This window comes from Lepisma saccharinum, chromosome 14 (genome assembly GCF_977018435.1).
Source record: "Lepisma saccharinum chromosome 14, izLepSacc3.1, whole genome shotgun sequence".
NCBI lineage: Eukaryota > Metazoa > Arthropoda > Insecta > Zygentoma > Lepismatidae > Lepisma > Lepisma saccharinum.
This window is the reverse complement of record NC_139242.1, coordinates 78,595,909-78,615,571: the sequence shown is the minus strand read 5'-3', so window position 1 is coordinate 78,615,571 and position 19,663 is coordinate 78,595,909. Positions and strand designations below refer to the sequence as shown.

The following is a 19,663-nucleotide window of genomic DNA, read 5'->3' as shown; positions in this document are numbered from 1 at the left end:
CTTCTGACTGCAGGATTAGATTATTTTTGTTTACACACATTGCACTAGAATCTAACATCATGCAATAGCAATGTTATATTGTGCCACCTATCTTTCATTCTTCTCATTGAAGGTGAAACATTTTCTAAACAAGTTTACAAAGTATGAAAAAGTAATGCATTGGTATTATGCTGCATGAAAGCCACAGGATTATTGACCCTGTACAGTGGAATCCATGAGTATTACCATGCAAATTGTCCATGACTATTCTAATTATTTTTTTTATTTTATGACACCATTAAGCCTCATTTCCATGATATGAAAAACTCAATATGCTGACCAAAGCAGAAATTTATTTTATTATAAAACATAAACTAAACGGAACGTTTCAACCTTCTACCAAGGTCTTCTTCAGACTCTGTACCAAGTACAAATGAAACAAGGTACAAAACAGGACGATATATATATACACAAAAATTACTCCCCTCCAGACACAAGACTATTAGAAAGTTGTTTTCCTGGAACATTCCAGCAGGTGGCCTTCCCTTGTCAACTGTACTTTCACCTGACAGGCGATTTAGCTAAACATTTCCTTTCACCTGGAAAGTGGTTGGACTCTTTATTTTTTCTTTTACATCCTGTGTTTTATGTACACTAGTGCAGAAGTTTTCAACTGTTTGTTTTAATTTTTGTTTTAATTCTTGAAGCTCTTGTTGGGTCAAATAAAAGTGTACGAACATGGTGATGCTGGGCCCAACACATTCTCAATCTCGGCAATATTGGAGGTGATACAATCAATACAATGCTCCAGCTGCCTTTCTCCACTTAGCAATCTCATTCAGAGGTAAGGCTACCTTAAATATGAGAATAAGTACTCCAGAGATTCATGTCCCTACAATGCTGAAGCTGTATCTTGATATCTCTGCTGCTTCCAGACAACCAGTTAGAACATGAAGGAAATGATTTTCCAAATAGATATTTATGACGACGAAAAACCTTTACAATATTTTTTTTTTCTCCAGGAACAACCCGCTCCCCCTTAATTCCATAAATTAATACTTTTCACTGTTGTAAAAGTAGATTGTAGATGATGATCTATTATGGACAATATTCTGAAACATGCATTAAGGTACAAGTATTGTTAGAGGCAATAAAATATATTTGTCTATGTGGATTACATGCTTGCACTGACATTGCACTTACGTGGAATGTTAATGTTTGAGTAAATCATATTGTTTCTTTTTACCAGGACTTATCTATCACTATGTCAAGCCACTCAGTGATTATTTATTGATCAATCCTCGTATTTGTTTTCATATAAAAGGGAAAAGAGTGTAATACTGGGTGTTTCATAAAAACTTGAGGGGTTACAAAAAATTAGTGCAAGTAAAATATTGAACTTAAGTTAATGAAACCAGTCCAGAATGAATGAAGAACTCTTTTTTTTATTTTTTGACACCTACAAATGTTCAATGTGTGCACCACGGGTGAAACAGCATGCATCAACACAATAGTCTAGTTCTTGCCACACTTGCATCAACATGGGCCTGTCGAAAGTATCTATCGCGCGATGATACGTTCCTTTAGGGCTGCGATATCACGCGGCATCGGTGAGACAAGTATCCTGTCTTGATGAAACCCCACAAAAAGAACTCTCATGGTTTAATGTCCCTTCATCTTGGGGACCAAAACATTGCACAAAACACTGAGTCATGTGGGTGATTTCAGTGTCGCCTAGCGGCAGGGATGTGAACTCTCAGCTTAAGGGCATGCGATACAGTTTCCACGGGAGTCTTCCCAAGCCCTTCCGTCCGTGGCAGTGTGCCAACTTAACTCTCTTGGAGCCAGATCTGGCTCTTTCGTGCACTTGTTCGGCTGTGAACTGGCACGCCCACTCTCGTGCCCCACTATGATGCCATCACTGGTTCTGGCCCACATAGACCAACTTTTGTCATAATTATACATTTTACACGTGACGTGATATTGTTATATTGGCTGCGTCGCCCCACTCCCTCTTATCTCCCCAGCTACTTCTTTATACCGCCGTGTTTGACGTGAAATTGACATAATATTGTTGTCAGGGAATTCTTTATTTTCGATTTCATACGACCATCGGTGGATTATTGATATGAGCGATGCCGCCGGATCTAGATGTTGAAAACTAAGAATAAATTGTCATCGATTTAGAGTTAACGATAATAGCAGTGCCCCACCCCTTTGACAACTAACATTACCCTAGCAGGCACTTTATCCAGCCTTCGTAAATCTAGGTCCATGAAAGTCAGTTTTAACTCCATTTAAGGTGAAATTTAGTTTTTTTATGCGCATCAGGTTTGGGAACACTGCAAGGAGGCAAGGAGTAAAGCATTGATCATATGGGAGTATGATTTGATTCGTTCTCTTGGGAATATAAAACTTCCGATGGAATAGAAATAAATGTAAACGGGAAGAGGGCAGTTTGAAGATGAATTTCACCAGCGGAAAAGTCGAAACTTCCTTTTCATTAGCCGTAACTCCATGTTGAAGTTGATTCCCCATAAGGAATACACGGGATTCCGAAAATTCTTATTCATCATATTTTTCAAACATGTTATTCAGTTTAATAATCAACATAAACAAACGCTCCCACTTGCAACATGGAGAGAAATTCATACTCTTGGGTACACCCAGGTTTCTTTTTAGTAGCAGTGCCTATTCGGGCGATATTGAAATAAATGCATAATTGGTACGTAATTGTATCGCCTCCCCTTAACAGAGCACACGCACAAACTGTTAGCGTTCCTCAATTGTTCTGGACTGGTTTCATTAATGTAAGTTCAATAGTTTACTTGAAATAAATTTTTGTAACCACTCAATTATTTATGAAACACCCGGTATATAGTAAATACAGTATTCCATTATACATATGAAACTAGGAATTGACAGAAACATGATGTTCATAATCAACAAGCAGTAATCAACATTCAAAAATGCAGGCTTGTCCGAGACTCAAACCTCCATACAGTGTCATTATTCTATTAATCCAGTTCTGTTGTATGTATATCCATACAAGACTATGATGGGGCGGAGCTTGGACGCTGTCTTCCTATCAGCGCAACATCAGATTATTCCAACCAGAAAAGTCAGGACTTGCAGAACACAGCATCACTGAGGTTCACAGGATTTTATTTGCAGACCAAAATAATAGCCAAACGTGTCAGTTACTGGGATCGACGAGTAAAGGAAGCGTCATTTCACGGGAAAACATCAATCTCAACAGTGACATGGAACTCCAGCTCAGTCAGGCCTGGAACCCACTCCTCTGCACAAACATGGCAGCAGCCAATGAGAACACCAGCATCCAGAGCGAGCCAATACGAAGACAGTGTCCAAGCTCTGCCCCATCATAGTAGTGTATTTATACCTACACTGGTCTCAATTCTTTACATTCCCTGACGATGAGAGCAATGTATGCTCTCGAAATGTTGGAAGCTAATGCTGATTTAACCTGGCTGGTAACTCAAGAACACTTGTTCGAAACAAAATGCAACTTTGTTAACACCTTCTGGCATTGTATTTCAACTCCACAAAGTAAATAACATATTTAATTAGTTCACAACCAAACTTTGGTCATGTGTAACTTGGGAAGCTGCTGGTGAAATTGATCACTTTCACTGTAGAACTGTGTGGACAAGGTTATTTTCATTATATCTATTTGTGATTCACTAACTTTAGATCGTATAAAGTAAAGCACTTAGTATAATAAATAATTATATATTTGGTTAAAAGGAAGACTGATAAATACAACCATTACAGAACAATTACATGCAAACACAAGCTGGAAAGACAAGGATTTGGTTAACGCTAGTGTTACATAGGTTAAGAAGAGCTTATCATTTACAGACACATCTTTGGTATTAATTTAGAAAAATGTATACATACAAACATTCACTATGTTACAAAGTATATAACATTATCATACACAGTGTATGGCATATCTTAAAATAGTTTTAGAAATATCACCATACTATTTACAATGCAATACAAAAGTACCAACTATTTCCAGAAACATTAATTCAATTCACAGTCTTCACTAAAACAGGTACAACTAGTTCATATCACATTAAGACCAACATTCATGGTGAAACTTCATATGCAGAAACATCATAATTTATGGAACATTCAGTACATGTGCATCTATACATCAGCACCCTTAATTTAAGCTTCACACTGCATTTTTCTGAATCATATTCAAAACAAGTGGGCAAATATTCAATAGTACTTCAGGGTGGAGATAAACTTGACTTTAACCACTGATACGCTGTACACAGGTTTTGGAAATACAATAAGAAATAGCAATGTTAAAAGTGACACATGATTCTCAGATCCAAACGAGCGAATGCATGTGTGAAGATGACTAATTTGCAAAAGAAAGCTAACCCAAAACTATGCTCGAACTTGAAACAACGAGTAACAGTAGAAGTTCTCACCTCATTTTGGTTATTTTTCTTTAGTTTGTTTTAGTTCAAACCCAGTACAGTGAAACCTCAATTTTACGTTTTTCCGGGAACCAAGTTGAAGAAACTTAAAATGCGGGAAAATGTAAAATTGAGAAAAATTTTACAGGGTGTCTCCGTGATCGTGTTACAGACTCGCAGGGATGATGGAGATTGACCCAAGTAGCAATATGAGATAAGGAACCCATGTCTGGATATGTGCCATTAAAACTTAAAGATGTGGCTTGTAGATTTAATATGGATGTTACTACAGTGTATCATAACACTCTATGATGAAATCGTTACAGTAATTGTTCATAATGACGAACTCCAGTGTTGCAAGAAGCTCCGTCGTATACCTTCTGAGGTCGTACTGACGATATGGCAAGGATTCTTGCCAACACGTCCTCCTCACTCAAACGGTTGATGATTGTGTGCTGAGCTGAGGGACACTCCTTGCACTCCATCCAGGCAAGAACCCTTGCTGTCTCTGATATTGTCCGAATGGCTCTGGAAATGTTAGAGCAGATGCGACAGAGCTTCTTGCTACACTGTTGTGCCTGCATCGACACTGGGGGCTGCCATTTTGAAAAATACTGTAAGGTTTTTATTGTAGAGTGCTACAATACACTGTAGTGACGTTTGTATTAAATCTACAAGCTGCATCTTTCAGTTGTCTTAATCCACTGTCATAGGAAATTTTGGCTCATAACTTTTTAATGATGCATTTCCAGATGTGGGTTTCTTATGTCATATTGCTACTTGGGCCAATCTCCATCATCCCTGCAAGTCTGTAACACAGTCATGGAAAACACTCTGTATATTATTCCTCTAGATTGAAATACCTTCCACAAATTACCTTCTTGAGCTTCAGTATGAAGAACAATAAAATCCAAGTTTTATTCCTTCATGTTACGTAACAGCAATTTTCCATTTTCAGTACAATTCAGCAGACTGAGTAGTCACGAAATATATTAGTTACAGATTGACACTTTAGAAAAGATGTGTGTGCGATTAATACATGAAAAGTTTAAGGCTCACAATAAAGAAGTACAAAGAATTGATTCGTATTCCTGAGCATGTATTGATATTTGTGTGATTTTACTATTACCATAAGTTCTTACCAATATTTCTCAATGTTCAAAAGACAGCTTTTATACATATGAAAAAATAGTTACTAGATTAGTTTTGTGAACAGCAATGCGAACAACACGAAGAACTATAATCTGAATGTGTACTATTTCATTACGCCAAACTTCTTACTGATAAATGTGAAACAACCACTATTTTCTAATTTATATGCAATATAATCACTCTAAAAAAAAAGGTACATTTAACTGCTTCCCATTCACTATGTGACAGTCTGGTCATTCTTAAACTAATTGAATCTTATAAGAGTAAAAAGAATGCACACTTCCTGAATCTAGGAACAAAAATATTTATGAAGTGTTATAATTTTATTCCTGTTAATGTCTCGTAAGACTGTTCAATATATACTATGGCCGTGTCTACTCTGCACAACAGTTCCGCAACTGTTGGGATGCTACCACAGTGGATGCCCTTGTGACTCAACATTTGGTACTCAATTCTCCCAACTCCCTTTCCCTATGCTACTTTTCTTCAACTCTGTTGTTTCAAAATGGCAGGGTGGAGCAAACGAGATTTGAGCGTGCCCAAGCAGCGTTGCTATCCATACATGTACGGTAATTTCATGAGGTCAGTTATTGTGTCCTGAGAATCTTACTTTCTCGTGTGTATGGTTCAGATTCAGAAGACAGTGATTCTCGCCCGTCATCTTCCAGAAAGGTAAGAGCAACAAATGCAATGAGTCAGCAGAAATACGGGAAATCCTGGGAAGATATTCCAGAATTGTTGTGTTCGGATGCTAGCAATTCGGCAAGCGTGAAATGTAGAATTTGTAACGTGATATTTGTTTCGGAGCTTATTTCCATATTTAAATAATAATAAATAGCAACCATCATGGCAAAAATATGAAAGTGTAAGTTCTAGATGCTGTTTGTCAACATTTTGACTATATGACATGTTTCATTTGCGATTAACTAGCATACAAGCCATTAATTAAATGCTAACAAGTACAACCAACCTAGAAAACGGATGCGTGCGTGGAGGGGTTATGCTTAAACTTAGCGTACGGACCTGGAGACTTATGCCATGTACATACGTGGTCTTATCATGTACAAAGGTTGGCAACGCTGGGGAAGGTACTTGTTTCAGCCCACTGCAGCAGACAATTCTCAACTCGTCATCCACTGCGACACAGTGAAGTTACGCTACCTAGCACTCAACTCAGTTGGGAGAGTTGAGTCAGAGTAGATACGACCTATGACAACATTTGAAAAAGATTAAAAATAAAACTTGCTATCACTTCTGAAGAAAAAAACTGGAATGTTACAGTTGAATATAGAAGTGATGATTGGATAGGCAACTTTGAAGTACTATAGGATGATTTGCATTTCTAACATTCAATTTGTCAGCACAAAAGATGACATAATAAAGAACTCTTTGACATTTACAATTGCACCGTCTAGTTCGCTGCACTTGTTGACAATAAATGTAGTGTAATTGTATCCCAGCTTCAGGCTGGTGCACGGAAATTATGTTCATCCAAGTAGATGATTTACACAAGAATAGTAGTGTTCAAGCTCAGAAGATTCAACAAAAGCCTGTCTGCTGCTTTCAACGTTCATTTTAACGAACCACATGACCATCCACCACACTGCTCACCACTACAGAATGTAGTGTACATGGTGCTGACACCAAATCAAGAAAAGTACACAACTCGGTGTTGCACGCTGTAACCAACTACGCAGGTGAGTGTAAAAGTGTCAAAAAGTACAGTCAACTAGACGGGGCCAATACAAAACCATCGTAAAGAGGATTACAGTGAAGTGCGGTTTTGCGTGTCGAATGGAATTGTGTGTGTGATAATGGATAGGGAACCATATTTGAATACCATTACCGCATTAATTAAAACACAAGACATTATTGAAAGCAGAGTTCCTGCTGAGCCTTATGGTTAGCGCTACTGCTTTGTTGTGAACAATCCCATGTTCGATTTCTGGTGGAAGATTAAAATGTTGATGTTCATCCGCATTGGGAGGACAATTTAGGAGCTACATAGGAGCAATAGTACTGGACCCCAATATCAGAAGCCAGGAAGCAGCAACACTGGGACCATGCATCACCCAAAGTAAAATTCCTCGACAGGCAAAATTCTTGGTCCTCAACAAGCTTTTTGTGCCTTGCAGTTTGATTTTTTGGTAGCTGAGAGAACAGCAGAGAAGGTAGCTACAGTAGTACAACCTGTGGATTTGGGGGGGGGGGGAAGTGAAATAGAAAGCCAACAAGCAGTGAACCAACATGCTACAAAGTGCATAGCAACAATAGCTAATGAAATTAATAGAACATATCGCCGGCTGAATGCAGTTTGTCGTATCTTTACTTTTTTGTCGGAGATGAGTTGCTGACGTTATCATGTTCCTTACATGTTAATGCATCATGTTCCGAAGCAATGTATTTCGTTATCAGGTGACATGAATTATCAACAATAATAAATGTTCTCCTCTGACGTTAGTGCATAGATGGACATAAGACAAAATAGTATTTAGCCAGTGATATGGTAATCAATTTTGCACATAAGTACTTGCTTGGATATATTAACTAACCACTTCTCATTGGAATTTGAAAACATAAACATACAAAGACATTCCTTGCCCAAACCTGCATTTACCATACATTGCAAACACTACTGGGAAAGGGGAAAGGTGAATTCAAATAGGATCTGTTCAATCTTTGTTTGAATGGATAGGAATTTCCTCATTTTTCATCATGCCTTTGAAATTTGGCAACTCGCATATGAACTGAAAATGTGACTGGATGCATGGAATGCAAGCTGCTATCAGTCTATATTGCACATTTATGCAAAAAGCATCTTCAGAATTATAAACAAGCATTTCTTTCCAACTGAAATGGCAGGAACACTAATATCCCTTCTTAAATAGCCTGGAGTGTTGGCATGATACTAACTGCAAGCGATGTGGCACAAATAACTTAATATATTTATTGTGATTGTTACATGTTAACCAATTTTTGAAACTTGTATTAGTACTAATGTGTGTGATTTTAAAATGTGTTCTACCTTGCTATTCTTTGTGCGGTGTAATAAGATCCTGCTCTGATTATAGCCACGTCAAGTTTCATAAATTTGACCAATCAGATCACGACAATTATAATTTTTAGTTGTTTCTGATTCATCAACTATCTTGTGCAAGTTTGTGACTTCTGGCATATAGTACATTTACTTGTGCACAACAATCAGAGAATAGAATAGCTTTCCCATAGCAACTCATAAAGTAATAAAACTGTAAAAATCAGTATTGATGATATATGCTATCGAAAGCTCATTTGCTTTTCCTTGCACTATACAGGTTCAGCAATTATGAAATCACACTCTAAACTGCTTACACGGATATTTGTTTTCTATCATTTAAGTTCATCTGATAGAAATGTTTTGCAGAGACATGTTACACATTTCGATAAAAACAAAGTCATTTTCATGATTCTCTCAAAATGAATCATTTTGAAGCAATGGATGGCATAGATGGAATTAAATACTCATGAACGGAATATATAAATACAACATAATACAAAAATACAAACAAATGTATAATTATGATAAACTACAGTCTGATGTATATATTCATGAATTAGGTGGATTTATCAGACACATAGCGGAAATAACATGAAATATTGTCCCGAAACCAACAAGTATCAAATATAAAAAAAAAATAATACATAGATCAAGAATATTCTGTAATAATGAATATTTTTAACAAAATTATCAGATAAATCTTAAAAATTCTATTGCTACAACTAAAGCATATACATGAGAAGTTGAACAGCATAAATTCTAAACAATATACATATTTTAAAGCACCACATGGTATTAAATTATAATAACAAAAAGGAAAGTACATCAGAAAAAACATATACTAGATGTGGCACATTACGGAAAAAAAAATTACAGCAACAATAATATTCTGCTAAACTCAGCTATATTTTAGGTCAGCTTAAGCAGTTTGTTACCTTACATGTTAAATTTAACAAAATAAATACTGAGTAACTACAACAAGGTGTTTTAAAAACATTAGTAACATTCACCACCTGTCATACCTTCAGCTACAATTTGTAAAATAAAAATATTGTAGTTCATTTTTTCTGCATTGAATACTCTGCATACTCACACAGGATTTTCATCTTTCTCGTCTTTCCCAGCATTAAGTGCCACTTGTGAATATGGCGGCGGAGGGCTACCAGTGGGCGAGTAACTACTGGAACTTGAATGATCAAGGGAAGCCTCAACATCTTCATAAGCCTGTAAATTAAAAACTGTATTGAGTATATCCAATTTGATTGCGTTGAAATTGCCAATAAGCAACAATTTTAACTTCCATTAATAATTTTCAAAAAAAATGTTAGCAAATAGTATTTAACGTAAATACGAGATATTTTTTAAACTGAAATACTTTCTCGGCCTACAGAAATAAATAAAAGTATGTTTGTATGAAATTCACAAGGAAAAGTATTATTTTTACTTTAAATTGTGAAAAATAATGGGAGCAGTGACACAAGAGGGTTGGAAAAAATAGTGAATCATTCTATAGGTTTGTAGATGCCTAGAATATATATTTTATACACAAAATGTATAAGCATTTGACGAAAAAAATTAAAATGTTCCAATAATCGCAAAACTTTTCGGGTTATGTAATGTAAAATATTGTCGCTGGCTAACTTGCATTCTATTTGATCACGTCGAGCAAACAGACAAGTAACACTGTAATAAACAAAACATTGAAATTAATTTTAAAAACACATACAGCATCTTTAGTGTGACATACCATCTATATTTTATGTTTTATTGAAGGAATTTTGCTGTGCATCAATCTTGCGCTCATCTGAGCAATGCCTGTGACTTGGGCATGGGTTCAATTACTTAATCGGGTTACAACATATTTCCTGTAAGCCCACATATTTGTACTTCGTCCCCAGTAACAATCATGACAATCTCTATCTCCCTATAACAGTGGTGGCAAGAGGATTAATCATCTAGGGGTGCTGGGGGAATGTGGAATCAAATTAAGGGGTTGCGATATTGAAAATAAAGAAAACATGAAACAAATATATAAGCATGTTTTAACCACTACATCAAATACAAATCAACTTACAGTATGTTTCTATGCAAATATTCCAATGAAAGTGAAGATTACTATAGCAATTGGCTTAATTTTTTAGTATTTATGTTATTTAGCATCACTTTTCTGCCACTCTTGACCAATTGCGATGATGAGGATGAATTATGATTACATGGCATTGATGAATGGACACTCACATAGAACACAAGGGTGGGACTTTAACCGGTGAACTTCAGTGGTGAGAGCAAAATTTGACCACATATTGAACTGTACCTGCTGCTCCTCAAACCGTGGAGGAGCACGGAGGAGGCAAGAGGAAGTTCCAACCTTGACTGGTCTATTTTCATGGAGAGAGCAATAATATATTCCTACCAGGGCTTAATGGAAATTTATTTACTCCAAAAATTACTGCCGGTCCCTGTGGCGGAGTGGTTAGTACATCGTGCTATGACGCCAGGTTCGAATCCCGGCCTAGGCATGGGATATTTGTGAGTGTCCATTCACAAATTTCATCACATCATCAGTCATCCCCATCTTCGCAAATTAGTCAAAAGTGGCACAAAAAGCGAAGTAAAATAAAGCAATTCAATCAATCCAAAAATGACTTGGTTAGTTATTCCTACATCTTAACATAGTTTTGTTTATGTCTACTTTATGAACTGATACACTAATCAAGCCTGGGTATACTTTTGGCACTGCAAATTGAATCCAGGGCACCTTGATTATAAGGTTGGCAGAAAGGCTCGTTATGAAGGGGAGACAACGCTTCATGGGCCTTGATAATAAAGCATATACACAGATATACATACTGCAAGTCTCTGTAGCTCTTCTGGTTGATTCCTGTCTGTAGGGAGAGGAATGTAGTTCGTTATCTGGTGGACTATGATTTGCGGCCGATACATGTAGCAGTACCTGAAGAAACCTCCACATGATGACAGCATAATGATCAAGAACACAACCCCTGCCCTGTAATAATAATGAAAAAGTATTGCAAAACAAATAAATACCAATAATAAAACACATGTCTTCACAAAACACAAGTTTCTTTAAAAAAAAAACTAGATTTTACAGAATTGTTAGGCAAATTAGTATTACACACGAACAGCATTGAAGTTTGATTATTGTGATTTCAGAATATATATAATTGTGCTGTCCACAGATGACACTAGGTTTGACAATGAAACTCTGGAACAGACAGTTGCATGTATAAAGGCTAAGCATAGGCAAACCTACAAAAATATTTTCATTTTAAATGGTGATATTTATGTGACTGTTCCATTCATGGTATTGTACATGGCAAAAGCATGAGATTAAGACAAAGTAGAAATCTGTAGAACTGTTGAGATATAAAGTAGTATGTTGTTTTGACTCTCAGTCCATTCAATGCTCAAGGAATTCCTGCAGACACATACTCTTCTTAACATTCTAATACTCAACGAGGGACATGCAGACAAATTGAATTTGGTAACATTATCGTATGAGGGAAACAGATTCCTTCAAATTTACAGGAGAAAGTACTTACGGAAATCATTTTCTTTAGCGTTGTGGAAGTTCCTGAATGTAGATTTGATCCATTTTAATGTGAATGCGTGTTGTTTTCTGCGAAAATCTCTGTCCGACACGCTCTTTCTGCTCCCGCCATTTGGCTTTCTGCATGAGAGTGCAATGTTCTGTGTGTTAAGATGATGCAACCCCTTAGCCAGTTTTTCACCCTCGCCGTGTTTTCACTAGAACATGACATGTCGAGTGTTTTTAATTTTTTTTTAACTCTGCTTGCCTAATCTAACTTAACCTTACGGAAAATGGTTTTTGGGGCTAACGTCAATGGTTTGTGAGGCTAACGTCAATGGTTTGCGACGTATTAGCATAATTTCAAATCCGGGCACGAAAGTAGATATTTTCTGGTGAACGAGGTTGGAACACTGCATAAATCGACAAAACACTCTCAGAATGCCCACTAAACCAGTACGCTATCACGGCCATAATGTGTTACAGATTCGAAACAACAAGTAACAGTAAGTACTCATAAATCTACGAAATAGACATTGATATGCATTATTTCACTTTAGGAAATGTTCCACATTCGAAAATAACACGTTAGCAATGTAAAGAAGTCCGAAATATATGATTCGTAGGTGTTTCCCTCATACAATAATAGTACCAAGAATTTTATAATACAAATTGTTTTATCTTTATAAATGTTTTCACCATCACATTTTCAAAAAACGATTACACTTAAAAAGGATTAACAGCTATTTACTGGTAAAGCTTACCAAAAGTATGAAAGACTGTACACATTACTGCAGCACTGATTATCACCGCAGCAATACTGATCTGAATCACAGAGATTCCATTCACAATAGTATCCTTGTGCCTGTAAGAAATGAAAATATGATGATGATAAAGCAAGCAACAAATAAATAAACTGGACAGCATATAAGAAGGCTCGTACAGTACACTGATCTGAAACAATGCATAAATGGTCTCAAAATTATCAAATTGTTGTTACCATTGTCAAGTTTCATTGCTCATGAAAAATGTAGTATGTTCCAAAAGTAACGCTACACCAAGTTTCATTGCTAAAAACTTGAAAATGCAAGTGACATTTACTGAAACTTGAGCCCCATCTTTGACCATCTTTTCAATCTCTTATGTTTGTCAATTTATTTTATACAGGGAGTTACAGAATTTAATTAATGAGGCAAATGTTTTTATCAATAATGTAATTTCAGAGTAGAAAAAAAGTTTTGCAAGGTTATAATTCAAATTTCTGTGACTGATGTCATGCTAATCTAATCTGTGGTTTGCGACCAATGCTAGCTAGTCATAAGGGTTTGGGTATTTCAGTTATATGGGACAAGTGAAAAAGTACTATCTTACGCTGTGGCAGAGTGGTTATCACAGCAAGCTACGACATCAGGGTTCTGGGTTTGAATTCCAGTCTGGGCAAGAGCATTCTTTGCGAGTGTCCATTCATGAATTTCAACACATTATCACTCATCCTCATCTTTATGATTAGCCAAAAGTGCCAAAAAAAAAAGTGAAGTAAAATAAAACAATCAATCAAGCCAGTAAAAAGTGAAGCAAAATGAAACAATCAAACAAGCAGAAATGAAATTCCCTGACTTTTCCAGGACAAAATTTACATTTTCCCTACAAACTAAACTAAATCGATGTTTTTGTAAATGGAAATAATAAACTCATACAGATCCAGGTATGGATTTGTTAAGTATCTTCTATGAAATTGACTTAATTTCTCTATTCTCTATGATTTGAATTCAAACAGCAAAATAGTGAATTTGGAAAATTATTACAATTCACAAGCTAGGGAAGGATTATGGAAATTTATCATATGCAGTAAATTTAAAATAAAATATTTGATTTTTTTTTAAGTTACGACTAAAAATGAGATAAGAGTGAAGAGTGATTGATAAAGAAATACAATTTGTAATTTATCAGTCTTCTCATACATTCTCGGTATTATATGTTGATATTTCCACTGAGGTTTGGAACCCTCTGCTTGCAAGAACCATGAGTGCGGATTCATTTTTCGATGCATAAACCTACTTCTCTCTTCTCTGTACAGCAAACAACTTAACTCTTGCATATAAGTGAAACAATTGAATTGTACAAAAGAAAGTGTCATATTTCCTTACATTATCAATGGGATTTCTACTTCAGTACAGTATATCCAAGTGAAGTACTGTGAAACTGACAACATGCAGTTATACCATTATTGCTGACGAAAAGGGTATGTAGGTATTAGAAATTTAACGCAAGGAATTTATAGAATTGCATTGTATTTTTGATTTAGCTAACCACACATTAAACAGGAACACTCTGTTAATAACAGCTTCTGAAAGTTCATATATGAAGGGCGTCCTGAAAAAAGCTCCAATGGTGCCTATATGCAGCACTAGTGGTCGGTGAGTGACACACACACATGCAGGCACGAAGAAGTGGAATGTAGCTGTAATCTGATACAGTTGCAATGCAGCCGTTTTAAGACAGTTCTAGGTTAAAAATTGCAGCTCTCACACAGTCTCCCACCGACTGCGATGTAGCCTACGTGTAGTAATCAGATATTTGCATGCTCAGAATTTGGCACAGAGCCACCAAAAATCGTGTGAGGTGTGCAGACTGGACATCGTGAGTGATAGTATGGTCAAACGATGGTGCAAACAATTCACGGAAGGCCAATCAAATGTGCACACGCGTACACGCGGTACACGAGTACACGCGGGCCCTTTGCATCACTTCAGGTGAGAGATCTTTGACCACTAACTGTACAGCCCTGGCCTTGCATGTACCGACTTTCATCTCTTTGTTTAAGTGAAGAGGTTTCTGGCAGGACATGGATTTGACAGCTACACTGCGGTAGAGATAGTTTCAGTCTGCTGTCAGACACATATGCCATAGACATACAAAATTTAGTACCATGCTACAACAAATGCCAGAACAACGGTGGTGATTATGCCGAATTTTAGGTCAGGACTCACTGTTACTAATGCATTAAATTACAACTGATATTCTTGTTTTATTTATGCCTAATCGGTAGGGAGATTGGATATATATTTCTCTTCAAAAATACATGAATACCCAGTTTAATAGATTCAACGATGAAAGAAAATACGTCCACGAGCTTTGACAATGCTACAGAAACTCATTTTCGTAAGTAGTTTCTTCTGTAAAAATGAAGAAATTCATTGACCGGAATTTACCATAATGTTTTACGGTTTAACAGACATTACAGTGTTACTGTACGTATATTCTTGTAACTTCAGTATTTGTAATACTTCTCTTCCATAACCAGGAACAGAAGGAGACTGGACACTCCTTTGATATGTTTTAGCTCATTCGAGTATTGCTAGTTATACCCCACTATATTAACAATGAAACACATGGTCTGAGTATGATTTGACAGATGGTACATTTCTATGGAGTTAAATGAAATTTAATACTTCTTAAGGCTAGTCTGTAAAGTTAGCATTATGCAAATCAACCTATGCATACACAGAGGCTAGCTTTGCATTTGTGTCTTCATCAATCTATTATTCATCATTCATCTTTATTATCGAGTCTATAACATCAAGATGCGACATGAAATAAGCAAATTGTACGGAAACGCTTAGAAACTCCCAGTCACATAAACATTAAATTTGCAAGGTGTTCCATGTCCGCTTGTATTTCATCTTTTCAGCATTACCAAAAAGTTCTACTAACCAAATACACGAATCAACTTTTTTTTTCGCCATTTAGTCTGCAGAATGGTTTTAAGACTAATCATCACTCCATTCTTGGTTCATATCGAGACAATTATGAACAGGGGCGCCGACTTGTCAAAATTATTGGGGGGGGGGCCTCTGATCACTGAAATAAATTAATGAATGACTCACTCTCTCCCTTTTTTAAGTTTTGGCCTCAGTGTTCAGAATCTCATAAAAGCCCATGAATTCCTCAAAAATATCAAAATTTTTATTCACAGTTCTAATGCAGAATATTAATTGTCCACGGATGAATATGTCACAAGTTTCGTCAACCATAATAACAAAATATTCCCGACTTTTAATATCTGCTACCACGGAGCGCAAAACAGATCTCCCTAATATATCTATGATCTCGTTCTGAATGTCATGTAGCCCAAACATCCCATCCACTACCCTAGTTCATGCACATCGTCTTTTGAAACTCTTTTTAGTAAAAATTTTAACAACACTCATAATTACATACTTAGTATAGGCCTATAGTAATAAGTCATGTGTTTTGCTGTCTCTGGTCATAGCCCTTCCAAAGTTGATGGTTTAGCGGTCTCAGCCCCCCAAATTGATGATCTAGAACATTTCAAATGTGTAATTAAAGTTAAGTTCAAGGGGCACAATTCAGAGTAAACTTTACAAGAGAAGCAAAATAATACATTAGATCCTCTTAAGCAAAATTAGGAACGAGTTTACAATACCGGACCACTCTCCAATTTCTATGAAATGTCGCCTACTCACTAATTGTGAACTCCTAAACACGAATCTGCATGTAATAATTGGCGGTCAAGTATGGAAATAGAGAAAAAAACGAAATAAACTATGTTTTCTTAACGTAACGTAACCCTACCATAAGAACAATAACTCCACGGAAGACGCCATTTTCCCAACATGAAGAAATCAACAGGCAAGACAAGGTATAGTTCTCATAGCTAAAATATTAATTTTTCTTTGTATTTATGCTAATGGAACCTAACCTAACCTCGTAGGCATTCCTCATCTTACGTCAGCAAGATTGTTGTGCATAAAGGAAGACCATTAACGAATTGCGAAAGAAAGATGGTTCCGAATTGCTGTGTAGGGACAATCAGCGTGGTAAATCGCAAGGTTATTTTACAATTTCTAGACGTAAATGTACAATTTTAACAAGCGACCGCCAAATATGAACTACAGTTACGTCATCAGGACACCGAAATTAGTAAGTAGACGAAATTTTATAGAAACTGGACAGTGGTCCGGTATTGTAAACTCATGCCTTATTAGGGGGGCGCTGCCCCACATTGTTAACATTGGGGGGCTCAAGGCCCCCCTCCCCCCCAAGCCCCATGGAGTCGGCGCCTATGCTTATGAAACCTACCTACCTCCAGACAAGAATTATTTCTAATCCACCATGCTGTAAAGCAGCTTTTGTAGCTTCTCGAATAGTGCAGGAAATGGACATGTGTAAGGAAGATGTCAGAATACCACAATCGAAATCTGTGCCAATTGGAATTATGTGAAACAGTTAACTGCATCCACTATATTATTATTGTAAATACAAAACAATACTCATAGCTTCCCCATCATTTTTTGGGTAAGAATTTACAATATAGAGAAAGTCTCCAATTTCGTCAATTTTCGGTATACTAACTAATTTTGGCCTCCTAATCACGAATCTGTTGTAAAAAACCGGGGGTCACATTTGGAAATTGTACATTTTGATGAAAAATTGTTCGTTAGCACCAAAAACCATCCACGGGTAGCCCCACAAACCATTGACGTTAGCCCCACAAACCATCCACGAACCATTCACACGAGGTTAGGTTAGGCCTGTTAGGTTAGGTTCCATTAGCACTCATTTCACCCCTAAATTCATCGAAAAAATAGGGATCGTACTAGAATTGAACATCATAAATCATTTTCTTGTAAAACAATGGCGTGGTTGGACACAATGACAGGAGATTACATTTTTGTTCATAAAACTACGCATATACACCTATATATATATATATATATATATATATATATATATATATATATATATATATATATATATATATATATATATATATATATATATATATATATAAAATTCAATCGGCTTTTTTTCAAATTTTCAGATGTGACCCCTGGTTTTTTCAACAGATTCGTGATTAGGAGGTCAAAATTAGTTAGTATACCGAAAATTAACAAAATTGGAGACTTTCTCTATATTGTAAATTCGCTCCATTTTTTGTTAAGAGCTACCATGGAAAATGTGCGATAGGATGGAGTCTTCGTTTGACAAGTTGTATTTACCGATGTGACTTGTACGATTACTATACTGCAGACATTATGAAGTCTAACCCTAAGTGACTAATGTTAAATACTTTGTGATGACATTTCACTGTATTTATTTTCCTTGCACTGGAAATTTTAACTTGTTATACTATACTGTAAAGCTATCAGATTAGAAATTACTTAAGGTTGAAAATCAAAAACTCTACTAAATAAAATAACAACTTCTTGTAACTTACAACTTCAACACATTGGAGTACAATGAAAGTTAACAACATACACATAACACATTTTGTATACATTTTGTTTTCCACGCAACTTGCACTAAATGATCATGATACGATGCCACAGACTCGCTAGATGGAGCTTCCAGAAGTATGCACCACCTGGTGTCATAAACTTTAATTACAATGTCGATGTTTTACCACAGACATTTTTACTTTAAAAGAAGATGAGGAAATAGGACTGACTTGTTAAAGAAAAGAATCATTTTCCCCAAAATTTCTGAATATGATGTTCTTTGTCCACGGGGCTGTTCATTGCAAAATTTTCCAGTGGCGGCGCCACCCCTGTTGTGTCCCTAAATAATTTCGTTCGTCATTTGGTTGTCCTAAGCTTTACATTGGAACGCGATGGGATGGCCATTCAAACGTTATTTTCAACGAAGGTAAGAATTTCTAGTGTAAATCGATAATAAAAATGGTTCAGTAAAGCTTTAAGATTATGTAGCCAGTCATAAGTTTCCGAAAATTACATTCTCCTGAACCTAAGAATTAATATATTAAAGCGCAACGTTTATGCACAAAGAGCAAGGCTCTGTCCGAAAGGTACAAACTGCAGACTTTGAAGTATGGTCTTGGCGGAAGTGACGTAACCTAGTACAGTTCGAAAGCGTCAAGAACAGAAGAACGCAAGTGCACAGCGTGCAGTACAGATGGTTGGTGACTAGGTCACGTGGTTTCCACACTCGTTGTTCATTTGATTAAAATCACGGAGGTAGAAAGCGAGCAGCACAGGTAGATATACGTTATTGGCCAGCAAGTTGTTGGTTATAGTTCTTCTAATGTGTGGAAATGTATGTGTACGAGCCTTTGAAAATGCTATGTGATTTCTATTGTGAGGCCGTGTCCAAAAGGTGCAAGACCGTACTTGAAGTGCTTGAAGCGAGCATCCTCCGAGTATGGTCTTGGAGTGCGGTCCTCAAGTCGTGGACTGGAAGTGAAAGTCTTTCGAATTGCACTTCGACTGCAGCGCCAAATACAATCAGTAGATAATACTGAGTACTCGTTGTTTTCCTCGCGTTTTAAACACTTATTTTTCACCATAGAAATCACATAGCATTTTCAAATGTTCGTACACATATATTTTAACACATTAGAAGAACTATAACCAACAACTTGCTGGCGCATAACGTATATCTACCTGTGTCGCTGGCTTTCTACCTCCGTGATTTTAAACAAATGAACAACGAGTGCGGAAACCACGT

At 36.5% G+C, this 19,663-nt stretch overlaps 1 protein-coding gene across 1 annotated transcript; it reads right to left on the bottom strand.

Annotated features, from left to right (window-relative positions):
* Positions 1-3,712: 3,712 nt before the first annotated feature.
* Positions 3,713-18,526, bottom strand: LOC145999074 (uncharacterized). Its single transcript, XM_083136042.1, has 4 exons — positions 18,417-18,526; positions 12,940-13,040; positions 11,476-11,632; positions 3,713-9,849 (listed from the first exon to the last, which is right to left on the bottom strand). Exons 1-4 carry the CDS (start codon positions 18,477-18,479, stop codon positions 9,715-9,717), a joined length of 456 nt encoding a protein of 151 aa, XP_082992168.1. The 5' UTR covers positions 18,480-18,526; the 3' UTR covers positions 3,713-9,714.
* Positions 18,527-19,663: the final 1,137 nt, after the last annotated feature.

Bases quoted from the DNA above. Each gene is read 5' to 3' on its own strand.
- LOC145999074 (XM_083136042.1), bottom strand. From the start codon at position 18,479: ATGTATACAAAATGTGTTATGTGTATGTTGTTAACTTTCATTGTACTC. The intron at 13,041-18,416 runs GTAAGTTACAAG...CATTTCTTACAG, and splicing joins TACTCCAATGTGTTGAAGTT to GCACAAGGATACTATTGTGA. The intron at 11,633-12,939 runs GTAAGCTTTACC...TTATTATTACAG, and splicing joins TACAGTCTTTCATACTTTTG to GGCAGGGGTTGTGTTCTTGA.